We start from the raw sequence: 14,213 nt of genomic DNA on the forward strand, positions 1-14,213 counted from the left end.
TACATCCCACTCCAATTCTATCCTGGGTTACATACACCCCACCCCAACTCCAACCTGGGGTACATGCACCCCACCCTGCCCCCAACCTAGGGTACATACAGCCCACCCCAACTCCAAGCTGGGTTACATACACCCCAGCCTGGCTCCAACCTAGGGTGCATACACCCTACTCCAACTCCAACCTGGGTTACATGCACCCCACCCTGGCTCCAAGCTGTGGTACATACACCCCATCCAGCTCCAACCTGGGGTACATGCATTCCACCTGGCTCCACCCGGGGAGCACCTGGCTCCCTGAGGGCCGGGAGGTGACACACAGCTGAGGAGTGCTGTGTGATTTATGTAATCTGTCTCCTCCATGAGGTTCCCTGTCCCCATCTCACAGGTTTGGAAACAGGTCCATGGAGGGGTGTGATTTACCCAGTCACTCAGTGGGTCAGCATCAAGGAACCCAGTGTGCTTTCAGCTCCTACACAGTGACTTCTACCCAGGCCCCCCGTCACAGGAGAGGGGCCTCCGCTAAAGATAAGGAGATAAGATTAGGAGGGCTCAGGCCATCAACTGGAGCTTGTGAAAGGGGTTGCCGAAGAGAGGTGGTTGTTTCAAGAGCAACGGTTGGGCCGGTAACATTGCTGTGGGAGGAGGAGGCTGTGGAGGGCACTGGGCAGGGTTTCGGTAGGGTGTGGGGGTGGGGGAGGAGAAAGGACACTTGGAACAGCCTCCCTGGGAGTCTGGAGCAGGCATGGGGTCCACACTGAGGAAGGAATGGAGGTGTCCTCCTGAAGAAGGGGCGAGGACACGCAGGCTGCTGGCCACAGTGGTGGTGACTCTGGAACCGTCTCAGGGATGAGCATGTGCTCTCCAGGCAGCCGGGATGAGGTCAGAGGCAAAGGATGAACCTGGCTCATCCAGGGCAGGGAACTACAGGAGGAAGGCTTAGGTGCAGAGAGGGTGGGCCCTGGCGGAAGGCCGACTGGGATGCATTCTGCACTTAAGGTGGAAATGGAGGCTCACCCAAGGTCACGAAGCTAGTGACAGGGCTGGATTCAATCCGGGCCAATCAGACCCTGGTGCAGCACACTGCCTCTAAAGAAGCTACTTCTCACCAAGCCCAATAGGAACTCATAATTGAAATCTACTTCTCAGAGTAAACCTACTACTGATTGGCACCTAAGAAACTCCAAGAGAATAAAGCCCATGGCGGGCGCTTACTTTTAGGCTCTGCAGCAGCTCACTGGGCTGGGTGTTTTACCTGTGACATCTCGCCATGTCCCCAAAATGGCCCCATGAGGGATTTCACTGCCAGGCCCTGCCTCAGTCACAGCCTCACACTCTCCCTGGCACCTTGGAGGGAGTGAGTAGGGCTAGGGGATAAGGAGAGGGGCCAAATCATTCATCACAGATCATTCATTCACTCAACAAACACCTGCTAAGCACATACTAAATGCTGGGCTTTGAGCTGGGTATGGGGGGTGTGTATAACAGTAAGGCAGATTCAGTTTCTGCCCTGTTGCAGGAGGAGAGGCACCCTTCCAATCATCTGGCCCAACTCTCATTCTAGGGATGTGAAAACTGAGGCTTGGAGAGGGAAAGTGGCTTGCCCAAGGCCATGCAGCCAGGCAGTGGCGACTGAGGTGCACCGCTCCTGTCGGCCAACAAATATCCATTGAGCGACACCTGTGTCCCAGGTGCTGCTCTGGGCCCTGGGAGAAGTGCATCAGTGGGCTTGGTAGTAGAGGGTAGGGACGGAGTGAAGGGTAGGCAGGAAGAATGTCCCCAGGCTGGTAGGGGGTGGGGTGGGGGGTTTCAGTCTCAAAACTCCCATGAAAACCAGAGAGAAGTTTCAGAACTCCACCCAAGAGGCTGGGTTTCTAGGGCCCAGAGCTGCCCTCCCCCACCCTAGAATGGGCTATAAAAGTCCCTTCCCAGCTACGTCCAGAGAAGAGCTGGAGGAAGTGAGAGGTCGGCTGGGGGTCCTCAAAGTGAGAGGGGAGCAGAGGATCCTCCCGTGCAGGCTGTGGATGTCACTCACTTCCCAGCTGGTGAAGCCTCACTGCAGAGATGCATCTGCTCCCAGCCCTGGCAGGGGTCCTGGCCACACTCGTCCTTGCCCAGCCCTGTGAGGGCACTGACCCAGGTAATAGCCCCCTAGACAGGCAAGGAGGAGGGAGGGGAAATGGAAGGGGAAGCACTTGGGTCTTGGAGGGGGTCTTGTGGCTTGCTGAACCCTGAGTCCCCATCTCTTTGAACAGCCTCCCCTGGGGCAGTGGAGACCTCGGTCCTGCGAGACTGCATAGCAGAGGCCAAGTTGCTGGTGGATGCTGCCTACAATTGGACCCAGAAGAGGTGGACTTGGGTCTGGGGGCTGCATGGGCCTGGGAGGATCAGTGAGGGGCATGGGCCCCAGCCAAGTTCATCTCACTCATCACCCACCTCTGGACCCCATGAACATTTCCTGTTGGTAGAGCCTCCCTTCCATCCATCCTTCTGTCCGCTTGCCCTGTCCTGACTGTGCCCCAGGACTGGGTCTCTGCTGGGTGGGTCTGCACCCTCTCTCCAGCCCTCACTCCTCCTCTCCTGGGCAGCATCAAGCAGCGGCTTCGCAGCGGTTCAGCCAGCCCCATGGACCTCCTGTCCTACTTCAAACAACCGGTAGCAGCCACCAGGACAGTTGTTCGGGCCGCAGATTATATGCATGTGGCCTTGGGGCTGCTTGAAGAGAAGTTACAACCCCAGCGGTCCGGACCCTTCAATGTCACTGGTACTCTGATCCCCACTGAGCCCGCTGGGCCTGCCCTGGCCTGGAGTAGAAGGAATCCAGGAGAGGGAGGCAGGGTGCACAGGCTTGGGGTGCTGGGAGAAGAGAGGGTAAAGGGATGGGAGGTACAGAGCAGGCCAGCTCAGGTCTGCCCACTTGCCTTCCCACAGATGTGCTAACAGAACCACAGCTGCGGCTGCTGTCCCAGGCCAGTGGCTGTGTTCTCCGGGACCAGGCCGAGCGCTGCAGCAACAAGTACCGCACCATCACTGGACGGTGCAACAACAAGTGCGTGCGGGCCGGCAGGAGGGGCTGCCCCTGCCTGGGGGACCTCTCCCTTCCTGCACCCACCCTCTCCCTCCATGCTGAGCCATCTCCAGGCCCTGCCCCCTGCTAACCTATCCCACCCATGGCTGCAGGAGGAGACCCTTGCTAGGGGCCTCCAACCAGGCTCTGGCTCGCTGGCTGCCCGCCGAGTATGAGGATGGGCTGTCGCTCCCCTTCGGCTGGACCCCCAGCAGGAGGCGCAATGGCTTCCTTCTCCCTCTTGTGAGTTGCGGCTGGGGGCTTGGGAGGTTGCTTGATCTCTTAAATGCGGGGAGTAAAACACAGCCCAGAGTCACCCAGGCAGGGCTTGAACCCACTGACCAGTGCAGTGACTTGTGGCAAATAACACAGCTTTCTGAGGCTTAGTTTCCTCATCTGTAAAATGGCCCTAAAACCTACCTCGTAGAGCCTGTGTGGATATTGAAGTCCTTGGTATAAATAGCTATAGAGGACATGATCTATTCATGCTAACCATTACGGTGTTGTAGGGTTTTTTCTGAGAAAATTAGTGTCAAAGTCTTGCTAAATATAAACAGCTCTATACCTTAATCTGGCTTTATCTATTGATCGATTTCACATTTATCAACTCATCAGTTTTCTATTGATATATCGATAGAGCAGTCTATCATCTACCCATCTATCAACATCTATTAATTAATTTTCTTCTATCCACCCTTCCATCTGCTGACCCCGTACTCCCTACGTGTATTATCCATCACCTGGCAACCAGCCAATGCACCTGTGAATCCGTGCTATCATCTGGTTAGCTATCAGTCTACAAATTGATCTATCTATTTGATCTCCCTTCCCCTCTGGGAGAGCTGGTGAGGTCTGAGCCAGTCAACCTAGCCCCTCTCCTTCTCTTTACCACCGGAATCCTCAGGAGCCCAGCCAGAAACCATCCTTCTAGGAATGAGAGCAGGAGGTGGCTACGCCTCCAGGGACAAAAGGGGCATGGAGGGCAGAAGAGGAGAGGCTGTCAATTCCAGCAGGGGAGCTGCTGCTCCCTGAGTCCTGGGTTGGCTCTAATACCTTGTGGGGTCAGGGAGCCCATGTCCCGTGCTGATGTTATTTCCCCACCAGGTCCGGGCTGTCTCCAACCAGATTGTGCGCTTCCCCAATGAGAGGCTGACCTCCGACCGTGGCCGGGCCCTCATGTTCATGCAGTGGGGCCAGTTCATTGACCATGACCTGGACTTCTCCCCGGAGTCCCCGGCCAGAGTGGCCTTCACTGCAGGCGTTGACTGTGAGAGGACCTGCGCCCAGCTGCCCCCCTGCTTTCCCATCAAGGTACCTACCCTCAGCCAATCTCCCATGCCCTTGTGTGGCCTCCCCCAAAGGCAAGGTGCTGGGGGTGGGGATCTGGAAGACTGGAGCACCATCCTTAAGGAGCTGCCTGTGGAGCTAGGGTATGAGACAGAGACACAAGAAACACAGCTGAGCAGAGACCCCGCGCCGTGTGTGTTTGAGAGGTGGGGGTAGGGCAATCTGCCAGGAGGCTCAGGTCAGGCTTCACGGGGTGGGAAGCCCTTGACACATGCCTTGACCCATGGGTCTGAATCCAACAGGGGAAGCCTCTGGGCCCCTGCTTTTGGCAACCTAAGGGCCTCTTAGCTCTTGCCCTTCTCTCCTTCCCAGAGTAGTCCAAGGGTCCTGCGGCTCTTGCCAGCTTCTTGGGCTTGGGCTGTAAGGGTCCTAACCTTCAGGCTAGAAGCCAAGGACAGTGTGGGGCACTAGGGACGAAAAGATAGAATCCAGGGAGCAGAGTCTCTGCTAGGAACATAGGGTTGACACACGTGCACACACACACTCTCTCACACACACACGTGCACACACACACTCTCTCCCTCTCACACACACACGTACACACACAGTCACCCTTAATAGGTGGGGCCACATTCATGAGGGATGACATGTGAGGGCCTCTGGATGGCCTCTCCCCGTTGCAACCTTATCTATTCCTCAATCCCTGGCTTAGGGGCACCTCCTCTGGGGAGCCGTCTCAGATCTTCCTATTACACTTTTAACATATGTCCTCCCCTCCCCCTCCTCTCTCTCCTTCCTTCCTTCCTCTTTCTTTCTTTCTTCTTTCTTTCCTTTCCTTCCTTCCCTTCCTTCCTTCCTTCCCTTCCTTCCTTCATTTCCTTCCTTCCTTCCTTTCTTTCTTTCTTTTTCTTTCTTTCTTTTTCTTTCTTCCGTCCTTTCTTTCTTTATCTTTCCTTCTTTCTTTCTTCTTTATTATTATTATTATTGTTTTGAGACAGAATCTCACTCTGTTGTCCAGACTGGGGTACAGAGGGGCAATCTCAGCTCACTGCAACCTCTGCCTCCTGGGTTCAAGCAATTCTCATGCCTCAGCCTCCCGAGTAGCTGGGATTACAGGCATGTGCCACCATGCCTGGCTAATTTTTGTATTTTTAGTAGAGATTGGGTTTCACCATGTTGACAAGGCTGATCTCAAACTTCTGGCCTCATGTAATCCACCTGCCTCGGCCTCCCAAAGTGCTAGGATTATAGGCGTGAGCCGCCACACCTGGCCCACATATGGCTTTTCTATCAAGCACAGCAGATGCCACTTCAACTTAGTTTCTTAACTCTATGTGTGTGTGTCTTTTTCCACTGAACTGCCAGCTTCCTGCAACCTTTCCTGTGTTTTTTTAACCTTCATAGTCTCCAAAGCAGCAAGCAAGAAAGGGGCTTAGAAAAGGTCTGTCGAATTGAACAGAATTAAAGAAGCTCAGGCCTAAGAGTCAGGAGAACTAAGTTCTAATCCCACCTTTCCTGCTAACTGGTTGTCACTTCCCCTCTCTGAGGCTGTTTTCCTTGCTGTAAAATGAGGATCGAGATTGTTTCAAAAGCCTCATTCATTCCTAACCTTTTGAGACTCTATGAAACAAAATGTTAAGGACACTCAGACTGAAGGGGTGAGCAGCATGAGCCTGGGTGAGTCAAGGAGGGCTTCCTGGAGGAAGGGAGTTTTAAGCAAGGTTTTGAGGAGGTGGAAGATGACGGAGAGGAGTGAGTCTGCTATTGAGGGGGCCCCATGTCACTGGCTCCTCTTCCATCTCAGATCCCACCCAATGACCCCCGCATCAAGAACCAGCGTGACTGCATCCCTTTCTTCCGCTCGGCACCCTCATGCCCCCAAAACAAGAACAGAGTCCGCAACCAGATCAACGCGCTCACCTCCTTTGTGGACGCCAGCATGGTGTATGGCAGTGAGGTCTCCCTCTCGCTGCGGCTCCGCAACCGGACCAACTACCTGGGGCTGCTGGCCATCAACCAGCGCTTTCAAGACAACGGCCGGGCCCTGCTGCCCTTCGACAACCTGCACGATGACCCCTGTCTCCTCACCAACCGCTCGGCACGCATCCCCTGCTTCCTGGCAGGTCAGACAGGGAGGAAGGTGGTGTCTTCCCAGGAAACAGCCATCCCTGGGGTCCCAACTGGGAAGCCATGGTGGGATGTGGTGAAGGTACATGGTTTGGGACCTCAGTATTAGGCACACCATAAGCATGGATCTGTGCACAGCCATCATAGAATCAGAACGTTGGAGTCCCTTTGCAAGCTCCCTGTGTGTGACCAGAGATAACTGCTTAACCGTCTCCAGTGACAAGGCTCTCACTGCCTCTATGGCACCCCAGCTCAGCCACAGGCAGCTCCGACTGTTAGAAAGTCTCCTTATTTTGATCACATATTCACCTATTCCCCTTAATCATGCTTCTGGAACCTCAGAAAAGACACTGTCTCTCTTTCACGCAGGAATACCTCAAAGTAGCTGTTAACTCCATCTCCATTTTTTTTCTCTTCTCTGGGATAAATTTCCGTAGTTCCTCCCTGTCCCCGCTGTTGCTAGACAGTTAATACCTTCTTCTGGAAGCATAATTTGAACTTTCCTCAGGGTGTTTTGTCCCATGTACATGGTTACAATAATAATGGTAGTCATTTCTCATTAAGATATTTATCTTATTATTATTTTAAGATGGAGTCTCACTCTGTTGCCCAGGCTGGAGTGCAGTGGCGTGATCTCAGCTCACTGCCACCTCTGCCTCCTGGGTTCAAGTGATTCCCCTGCCTCAGCCTCCCGAGTAGCTGGAATTACAGGTGCCTGCCACCACGTTTGGCTAATTTTTGTATATTTAGTGGAGATAGAGTTTCACCATGTTGGCCAGGCTGGTCTTGAACTCCTGATCTCAGGTGATTCACCTGCCTTGGCCTCCCAAAGTGTTGGGATTACAGGTGTGAGCCACCACGCCCAACCTTATCAAGATATTTAAATGTGCCATCTCTAAACCTTGCAACAGCCCTGAAAGGAGGGAATTATTATTGTTCTCATTTTACGATAAGAAACTGAGACTCAGGGAAAGTGAATCATGCGCCCAAGACCACAGAGTTAGTTTCAAATGGCAGAGTCCACTTGAGAACACAGTCAGTGTAGTATCAAGGTCTCTGCCCAGTCTACTGTATTCCACTGTTTTCCTCACAGAGAGTCGGCCCCAACCCCTCTTTTGAAGGATTGTACATTTGTGTGTCCTGGAAAGAGCAGCATGTGCCTTCGGGAGAGGTCAACTGAACTAAGACCTTGTGCAAAAGGGTTTAGTTAAAACCAAGCAAATGACGGAATTAACTTTCTTTCCCTGCCTGTAGTAGGTCTGTTCGTAAGAACAGTCTCTGCCCAACCCTCCCTCTCTTCCTCTTTCCCTCTGGTTCACGGGGGAGAGCAGTATTATACCAAGCCCAAAGATAGGAAGAGGTACACCAGCCCTTGGCAGAGAACACGCAGGCAGATGCAGCTCATGGACAGGTGGGCTCTCAGTCCCAAAGTCAAGGTGCCTTGCCCATAGCTGGTCCAGGCTATGGATCTGGTTGTCTTGTAGAGTAGAATCCTTAGGCAAAGATGCCCCTGCCTGAGACCAGCAGCTGCCCTGTGCTTTCCCACCTCACCCAAGCCTGCTAGGAACCCCCGGTCCTCCCGCTCCTGGCCTGTGGTGTTAGGGAGGAGGGTGGCGATGAGGAGCCTCAGCACAGCTGAAGAGATGGAGGTCCAGTGAGGGCCAGGAGTTTGGCCCACCCCGTCTCTCCCGTCCCCAGCCCTGGGTCTACCCTGGTAGAAAGACATTTCTCTGGGAAAGACTGCAGTAAATCTGAGCTTGGGGTTTTCAAGGTGACACCCGATCAACGGAAACCCCCAAACTGGCAGCCATGCACACCCTCTTTATGCGAGAGCACAACCGGCTGGCCACCGAGCTGAGACGCCTGAATCCCCGGTGGAATGGAGACAAACTGTACAATGAGGCTCGGAAGATCATGGGGGCCATGGTCCAGGTAAGGAGCTCTGCATCCCAGCATCCCCCAGATGACAAGCTTGGCATGAGAAGCAGTCCTTAACACATCCTTGCGGATGTGCCTAAAACCAGCTGGGTCTGGGCAGCTGGCGGAGCACCTGGACCTGTCCTCTTGCCCCAATTCTGCCTCTAACTCCCTGTGTGACCCTGTCTGTGTCACTCACCCTCTCTGGGCTTTGTATCTCCACCCACCAATAGGAAATTAATGTTGTCACATTTGACGTGATGACAATAAAGAATATGTCTGAGCCACCCTTTGAAAAGGCAAGGGTATGGGTGAGTAGCCTCTGGGGAATGTTCCTCCTGTCTTCCCTTCCAGATCATCACCTACCGAGACTTTCTGCCCCTGGTTCTGGGCAAGGCCCGGGCCAGGAGAACCCTGGGGCCCTACAGGGGGTACTGCTCCAATGTGGACCCACGGGTGGCCAATGTCTTCACCCTGGCTTTCCGCTTTGGCCACACAATGCTCCAGCCCTTCATGTTCCGCTTGGACAGTCAGTACCGGGCCTCTGCACCCAACTCGCATGTCCCACTTAGCTCTGCCTTCTTTGCCAGCTGGCGGATCGTGTATGAAGGTGACCAGGTTTTCCAGGGGGCAAATGGGGGTGAGGGTGGGGAGCATGCCTTCCCCTAGGTGGGCCAAGCTTACTGCCAGGAAGCCAGGCTGCTGCAGAGGCCACTGCTAATATCTCCCCAGGACAGTGGAAACAAGGCAGGTGCAAGCAAGACCCTCAGTCACGGGCCTCCCATCCTCTGTGGAATGAGAGGATTTTTTAAAGGGGTGGAGACTAATGTCAGATTGATGGGGAGCTCACCTTCCATTCCTTAAGAAGTACCTCCCAGCTCCAGCTGCTTCATGTCTCTCCAGAACTCTGTTTCCTGACAAACGTTACTAACATACCCGACTGGCTTGTCCAGCTCTGGGCTAGCTTGGCATCATGTGATAACCCAAGTAGCTTCCCAGAGGCTGGTCCAATCTGTGCTGCTCACATTCCCTGCCACCAGGGGGCATCGACCCCATCCTCCGGGGCCTCATGGCCACCCCTGCCAAGCTGAACCGTCAGGATGCCATGTTAGTGGATGAGCTCCGGGACCGGCTGTTTCGGCAAGTGAGGAGGATTGGGCTGGACCTGGCAGCTCTCAACATGCAACGAAGCCGGGACCACGGCCTTCCAGGTGAGGGGGCTGTCCACCTCTTCTCCCAGCTTTGCTCAGGCCAGGCTGCTCAAGGGGTTCTGGGAAGACCCTGGTACCTCCTTTCTGACTGGGACTGTCTACAGGATGTGCAGGAGTGCAGAGGCATGCAAGGCCAAGGTCGATGTCCCAAAGCACTCCTGGAACACCGCTTGCTGTCCTGCCATGGCTCCCCCATCCACTGTAGGGGGTTCCAGCTTTAGGTTCACCACAGGACCAGGACTTAGGCTCAGGAGCTGAAAAAGGGAGGCTCGAACTTTCCAAGTAGAAAAAAAGCAATAGGCTTAAAAGGCAGGGAAGAACTGCTCCATTCCCAACACGCTGGCAAGTTCCAAGGAGGAAAGCTAAAATTCCAGAGCTACAGAAACGCTCCTTGCTCTAAGTGGAGAAAGGCAAAGAGCCTTAGAGGCAGGGAATAGGTGGAATAAAACTAAGGCTGCAGTGACTGTTTGGTGAGGGCACAAATGACTTTATCCCAGGAAAGAAGAAAATGTAGGCACTTTGTTAGTCACTTTCATGTATATTAATTTATTTTGTCCTCCCAATCACCTTGAGAAGCAAATGATTACAGCCATTTTATAGATGAGAAACTATGTTCAGAGACAGCTAGTAATTTGCCCAAGATCACATAAATAAGAAGTAGTAAAATCTGAATTTAAATTTACAATTTCTCCTTTCTTCCCCCTGTTCAACCCCAGTAGGGGAAGGTTTTGGCCACTGCCTTGCTCCTCTCTCCTTCCCACCTCCTACCTCCCTGTCTAGAAAGAACCTGAAGGCCCATCTGCCCATGTATGAAGCAGTGGTGGCACCTCCTACTGCCCACCCCACTTCACACAGCGCCTGGTAGAGCACAGCAGGCACTCTGGAAACCTGAGCTTCTTTCCTTTCTTAAACTTGGGCGCTCCTGGCAGCTAAGGAGCTGTGGGCACCCCCTGCTGGAGAGCTGAGATCGCTAGCCACCCAAGTTTCTATTAGGTTTTGAAGGGAAGGCAAGGGTTAAGGAAAGACACAGAGAGGGCGGCTCAGCAGCCAATGCAGGTATTTATTTCCAGCATAAAACCTACAGAGGTGGGGGACCAGCTTATTGCCAGAGCCTGCTGCCGCCTACAGCTGGGGTACTGGGTATGGGTATGGGCAGGAGGGGTCTGGGTTGTATGGCTTGCTGCCCAGCAGGATATTGATAAGATGTACCTATGATCAGGTCCTTTTTTCAGTGGGATGTGGTAAGATGTTCCTTGGACCTTTGCCCAGCAGGATATGATAGGGATGTTCCTTCAGTTGGGCCTTTGCCCATTAGGGTATGTTATGTTTTTCATGGCCCGACCTCCTGTGGAACGTTTCACTTTGACCAAAGTCTGGGAAATGGTGGGGGGCTTACAAAATGGTGCAGTTTGGACTAACATTCTTGCCTTCTACTTTGGTATAAAAGGAAGAGCTGGAGAGCTGAGATCGCTAGCCACCCAAGTTTCCACATTGCGAGCTTCTGCTCCCCGCAATACCTGTGCCCTCCAGAAATATTATCCTGACACTAGCTCTTGCAATCTCCTCTAATCCCTTCCCAAGTCCAACATCAAACTGGGAACTGGACAACCTGGTTTGAGCTCCACTTAACAGTAAAGTGACCCTGAAGCCTATGGTTGCTCAACTCTAGTAAACATACCAGATATAGTTAGCATGCCATAAAAGCACCTCACAAAGGTGCTGTGAGGGTCCTGAGATATTCACCCAATAGTGCTCAGTAATGGTAAAATACTGTGTGGTTTTCATGTGTTCCGCTGGGGGATGGTGTGTGTGAGCTGTAGTTCAATGGATGACATTGAGCTGGTGTTCTTTCGGGACATGGCAAAGCTATCTCCTACCTTGATTGTCACATCTTATGATGTGGCTTGGCCCTGTGTGGGATCCTGATGGCTGACAAATTGATATGGCTGGTCTTTGGAAGTTTCTGAAAACTTTTTAAAAACTGCTTTATTGAGATGTACCATAAAATTCACCCATATGAAATAGACAATTCAATGATTTTAGTGTATTTAGAGTTATGCACCCATCACCATGATCTAATATCAAACCATTTTCATCAGTCCCCAAAGAAACCTTGTAAGAACAGTCAATCCCCATTCCCACCCCAGCCCCAATCACCTCTAATATACTTTGTGTCTCTATATTGGCCTATGCAGGACCTCTCATATCAACGGAATCATAGTGTGCCGTCCTTTTCTGAGTAGATGAATTTTATCATTGCTCTCCATTTGTTCGCTCATTCATTCATTCTACAAACCTGATGGAGAGTCTTTTATATTCTGGGTACTGTCTTACTTGTGTCTAATGAATGCAGTCGAGCCCAGTAATATCACTAAGTGTCGGATTTGTGGTTATGAGTTTTGGGTTAAAACAGCTTTTTAGGTTAGGACACACTCCTCAGTCTGATGCACATTGAGCACGGTTGTCCACTCACATTTTCAATCAGAGGACAGAAACCTGGTCTTTGGAAGGTCTAGGGACTCTTCTGCCAGCAGGATCTTCTGGTTCTGCCCAATATTGACTGGCCACAGCTTCCCCCCAGAGGACTGGTGGAGAGAAACAGAAGCTAATGGGAGGTCAGCAAGACTGAAGCTGCTTCTCCCCGTTCCCCTGCAGGGTACAATGCTTGGAGGCGCTTCTGTGGGCTCTCCCAGCCCCGGAATTTGGCACAGCTTAGCCGGGTGCTGAAAAACCAGGACTTGGCAAGGAAGTTCCTGAATCTGTATGGAACACCTGACAACATTGACATCTGGATTGGGGCCATCGCTGAGCCTCTTTTGCCGGGGGCTCGAGTGGGGCCTCTTCTGGCTTGTCTGTTCGAGAACCAGTTCAGAAGAGCCCGAGACGGAGACAGGTAAGTGACCCTATCATAAAAGACATCAGCACCAGAGGCAGAGCAGAAAAACACTAGCATTTCAAGACTAAACATTGAAGAACATTGCTCTTTTTAGTATCATTTCTTCCAAGTTCACAGGATCTGAAATCAGGAGGCTCCTCTCTGAAAAGCTGGGTCAAAGGAAGAGAGACACTGACCCAGGCAAGGCCCATATTGCCTGAGCTGGAGTCATCTTAAACCCAGGAGGTTGCCTGGCAGCCTCACTGTTCTGGGTTGGTGGATCCCAGAAAACATGGGCAGAAAGGGCTAAATCTGGTTTCCCTCCAATACATTTGTGATTTAAGACCTGACTTCTTATTTGGAGTTGGTATTGCCCGAGTTCAAATCCAGCCCTGGCCACTTAAATTACTGTGCACTTAATACTGCGCAATTTATTTGGCCACTGAATTTGTTTCATTTCTGAGATTCCAGTCTTGCAGGAATTTTGTGAGAGTTGAATGGAATAATATATGTAAAGTACCTGGCACACAACAGGTGCTCATTATAAGGTAATTCCTCCCCAACCTTCACCCACATCTCTCGACTGCCTGGTAGGTTCTGGTGGCAGAAACGAGGTGTTTTCACCAAAAGACAGCGCAAGGCCCTGAGCAGAATTTCCTTGTCTCGAATTATATGTGACAATACCGGTATCACCACGGTTTCAAGGGACATCTTCAGAGCCAACATCTACCCTCGGGGCTTTGTGAACTGCAGCCGTATCCCCAGGTTGAACCTGTCAGCCTGGCGAGGGACATGAGGCTTCTGCAGGTAAGGGGAGGCCACCTCCAGCACCCTGGGCTGGGTTAAGCCCTCACATCCTTCCCTGGATGGATGGCTGCGTCCTCTTAGGTCTCTAAGCAGAGAAAACAGAACTTGTCACTAGGTACTCTTTCCAAGTGGCTTCCCAATGTGCTAGTTTCTGGGCTGACAGTCAATTCCAGGCCCTAGGACTTTGGGGGGAAATTAGGAGCATCCAACTATCCTCAGCTTGGTCACTAATACCTGAGAACAGCTCCATTTCTAAACATCCAGTAAATTCCTCACTTATCCAGTTCTGTTACTTCCACAGGAGTCTATCCCAAGCCTCCAGCTTTTGGAGACAAGGGGAAGGGGAGGACCATGAGGCTGCCTTGTCTCCCTGGAGCAACTGCAGGCTGCTGACGCTTCTGCTGGCTACAGCTCAGAGCTGGGTTCCCCAGCCGGGAGTGAGGGCTGGGGGCTCCTATCAGCAATGGACCTTCCCACCTTGGGAGCCTCTTAGGTATTAGGCTATGAATCAGCGCCACGTGCAAAGGCTTGGGAGCCAAGCCATGTGGTCTTGCACCCCAGGCAAGAAAAGTCAGCAGGAGGGTTACAGCACTTTCTACTGTTTCCCAGCCCTCCCTCCCCTCCCTCACCATGACTAAGAGACCACTCGGTCCTAGCCTCCAGACACCCCATAATACTCCTCTGAGCCTGAGGCCAGGCAGCATGCTCTGCTTCTACCAATAAAGCACTGCTAAGGGCAGGGGCTGCTGTTTCTGTGTTGGGCTAGGGAAGACGTGGCCTCAGTTCCATGCTTTGCTCCAGATGTTTAAGAGAAGGGCTGTTAACACACAAGCTGGCACAACCATCTAAGCATCTCCTGGGGGCTGAATTAGGAGAGCCCAAAGAAACACTGTGGAGTAGGGAAAGGCAGTAAAGGGGAAGGGCA

General features: G+C 52.4%; 1 protein-coding gene across 1 annotated transcript; it reads left to right on the forward strand.

Annotated features, from left to right (window-relative positions):
• Positions 1–1,940: 1,940 nt before the first annotated feature.
• Positions 1,941–14,157, forward strand: EPX (eosinophil peroxidase). The gene is made up of 13 exons (XM_523809.3): positions 1,941–2,137; positions 2,253–2,346; positions 2,586–2,761; positions 2,929–3,046; positions 3,178–3,307; positions 4,169–4,375; positions 6,156–6,474; positions 8,250–8,410; positions 8,750–9,005; positions 9,436–9,606; positions 12,262–12,499; positions 13,076–13,288; positions 13,590–14,157. The coding sequence occupies exons 1-12, from the start codon at positions 2,062–2,064 to the stop codon at positions 13,275–13,277; spliced, it is 2,148 nt and encodes a 715-aa protein (XP_523809.3). The 5' UTR covers positions 1,941–2,061; the 3' UTR covers positions 13,278–13,288; positions 13,590–14,157.
• The last annotated feature ends 56 nt before the right edge of the window (positions 14,158–14,213 follow it).

This window comes from Pan troglodytes, chromosome 19 (genome assembly GCF_028858775.2).
Source record: "Pan troglodytes isolate AG18354 chromosome 19, NHGRI_mPanTro3-v2.0_pri, whole genome shotgun sequence".
NCBI classification, from domain to species: domain Eukaryota; kingdom Metazoa; phylum Chordata; class Mammalia; order Primates; family Hominidae; genus Pan; species Pan troglodytes.